The sequence below is a fragment of the Helobdella robusta genome (genome assembly GCF_000326865.2).
Source record: "Helobdella robusta unplaced genomic scaffold HELROscaffold_45, whole genome shotgun sequence".
Lineage (NCBI taxonomy): Eukaryota > Metazoa > Annelida > Clitellata > Rhynchobdellida > Glossiphoniidae > Helobdella > Helobdella robusta.
In genome coordinates this window covers 385,051-388,018 of record NW_008705095.1, presented here as the reverse complement: position 1 = coordinate 388,018, position 2,968 = coordinate 385,051, and the positions used below count along the sequence as shown (strand labels likewise).

General features: G+C 37.0%; 1 protein-coding gene across 1 annotated transcript in view; it reads left to right on the top strand.

Annotated features, from left to right (window-relative positions):
- HELRODRAFT_177923 (hypothetical protein) overlaps window positions 1-2,968 on the top strand; it is a gene marked incomplete at both ends in the record, with an annotated part of 7,674 nt that overhangs the window by 3,066 nt on the left and 1,640 nt on the right. Inside the window, one exon of the mRNA XM_009026079.1 lies at window positions 543-2,953. Within this exon, the coding sequence (XP_009024327.1) occupies window positions 543-2,953 (2,411 nt within the window). The remainder of the gene's footprint in view (window positions 1-542; window positions 2,954-2,968) is intronic.

Genomic DNA, 2,968 nt, shown 5'->3' with positions numbered 1-2,968 from the left:
ACCATCAAGAACATCTTCAGCAACAGCTTCAGCAACATCACCATCCATATCAGCCGCAGCAAAATGTTCTTCCGAATTTTCTTGCGACGCTACTCTTGCAGCAACTCTCTCATCAGTATCGCCGTCGTCGTCACTGCCTAGACTACGCTACACCAGACCGCGAGTAGACCTCTCTGCAACACCGCGACCATCATCATCGTCGTTGTCGTCATCACCGTCGTCACCATCAGTGCTATCACCCTTTATATTATCATCGTCGAAGTCTATTGCAAAGTTCTTTAATTTTCAAGCGCCTCCTCTGTCGCTTGCGTTGGTCGCATCAACATCTGTAGCAACAACAACAACAACGACATCAATAACATCGACATCTAGAAGTGTTCATGGAAACATCACTCCAACAACAACAACAACAATAGTTACGAGGACAATATCACCATCCTCAACCACAACTTCAGCAGGCATAAACATCGCATTAACAACAATAACATCAACAACGACAAAAACATCAACATTAACAACAACAACAACAACAACGTCAACAGCGAAATCAGTTGTGAAAACATCAACTGAAAAACCTACATCAACATCAACAACAACAACAGCACCATCGACTTTGTCATTTTGTTCAAATGCCACAACTACAACAACCTCAGAAACATTCCACAAAGATGTATTAGTTTCAGTAAAAAAATCACCAACAACAGCAACAACAACATCTCTTTTGTCGACATTAATAACAGCCGCAACAACAACGAAACCATCAACAACATTAACAACATCAACGTCAACAACTACTTCAACGACATCTAGAAACTCAATAAACCTCCTCGAATGTGATCAGAATTATTTTCGTACCACACTTTTTATACATCTAAATGACAATATCAACAACAACAACATTAAAAACAACAACAATAACATTGAAAACCACATTGACAACAACAACATTGACAACAACAACAACATTATTAACAACAACAACGTTAACAGGAATGTTACTGCTAAATGCGTAAACAATATTAAAAATAGTACACACAACAACATCAGCAGCAACAAAAACATCAACAACAACAAAAACATCAACAGCAATAAAAACATCAACAACATCAACAACGTCGTTTATTCTAATCTATCGAAAAAACTAGACAACACTTTCAGCTGCAACAATAACAATACTAACAACAACAACAAAAACAACAAAATCGGACCACTGAATAAACCAATAAATAAAAATAATAATAACAACATTAATAAGATTTCTTTTAATAATAATAATAATAATAACTTTAACAACAAAAACAACAACAATGTTAACAATAACATTCTCAAAGTTAATGTCGTAAACAAGATCATTAAAAATATCAACAGCAACAACAACAAATACAACAACAACAACAAATACAACAACAACATCAAGAAAAATATTACCAACAACAACAACAACATCAACAAAACTCTGTTAAATTGTTGTATTAAAGGAAGAAACAGAGAAACCAAGTCCAGTTGTTACAAAAATAAATACAAGCATAACACGCCACCTGGCTTAAACGTCATCAACAACGACATCAACAACTACATCTGTAGCAACAATTACGTCAGCAGCAACAACAACAAAAACATTAACGACATTATCGACCATAACAACAACAACAACAACTGCTACTGCAACATCAGTAATTGTTGTAACGTTCCTAACAAGTCCATTGATGATATTAATTGCAGCGACAACAACAACACTAGCAACAGTATGGATGTCGATGACAACAACGAAACTTTTTCAACTAGTTGTCAGTTTGTTTTAACGAAAGGTCAGCAACAACAACAGCAACTACAGCAACTACAATATCAACAACAACAACAACAACATCATCAACCACAACATCAACAACAACTACAACCACAGCGCAAGACTGAGAAACATCCTGATGATGTTCTGGATAGCTACGCCGAAGATGATACCAAAGATGTTACCCGCATAAATTATGATAATGTTAACCATTCTAATCATTTCGATAATAATATTAATCATGATGATGATGATGATAGGAGAGTTGAGGGTAATAGGGCTAGTAACAATAACATTATAAATGTTCTTAATGATGATAATGATGATGATGGTTGTGACAACGATGATGATGGTGGTGGTGTGGATAATGATGATGATGATGACCATGGTGGTGGTGTTGCTGGTGATGATCTTAACCATGCTTCTGAAATCACTTGCACACAATATTTCAACAATGGATTTGACGACGATGACGATGATGATGGTAATGATGAAAGAAAAGCGGTTAGCAATAACGATTATGGAGGTAACAACGATAATGATAATGATCCTCGTCATCATCATCATCATCATCTGGCACTTTATGATGATGCTGATAATGATGATGACGCTAATACTAATGCGATTGATGACAACATAGTGATGGCCATGTTAAATGGTTCTGAAGATGACATCGCTGGTGGTGACGATGACGATGGGGATGGTGGTGAGAAGAACGACAACGTATGCAGCGATTCTGTTGATGACAACAACAACAACATCAACGATGGTGACAACAACACTATTGACGTCATCTGCTCAGCTCACATCAACAACTCCAGTAACAAAGCTGAAGTTGAGAGGGATACAATTGATGGAAGTAGTCCGGACAACATCATCTCATCAAGTAACAACGACATCAATGATGACGTCAACAACTCTGAAAACATCATCAGCGATGACAGCAAAATTGGCATCAGCAATCACTGTTACAACAACTGCAACAACAACGTCAACATCAACAACAACAACGTCAACAATAACTGCAACAACTGCAACAACATCAACAACAACAACGTCAACATCAACAGCAACAACTGCAACAACAACAACTGCATCAACTACAGCAACAACAACATCGACTGCAGCATCAACAACTGCAACATCAACTACAACAACTGCAACATTGTCAACAACAACAGC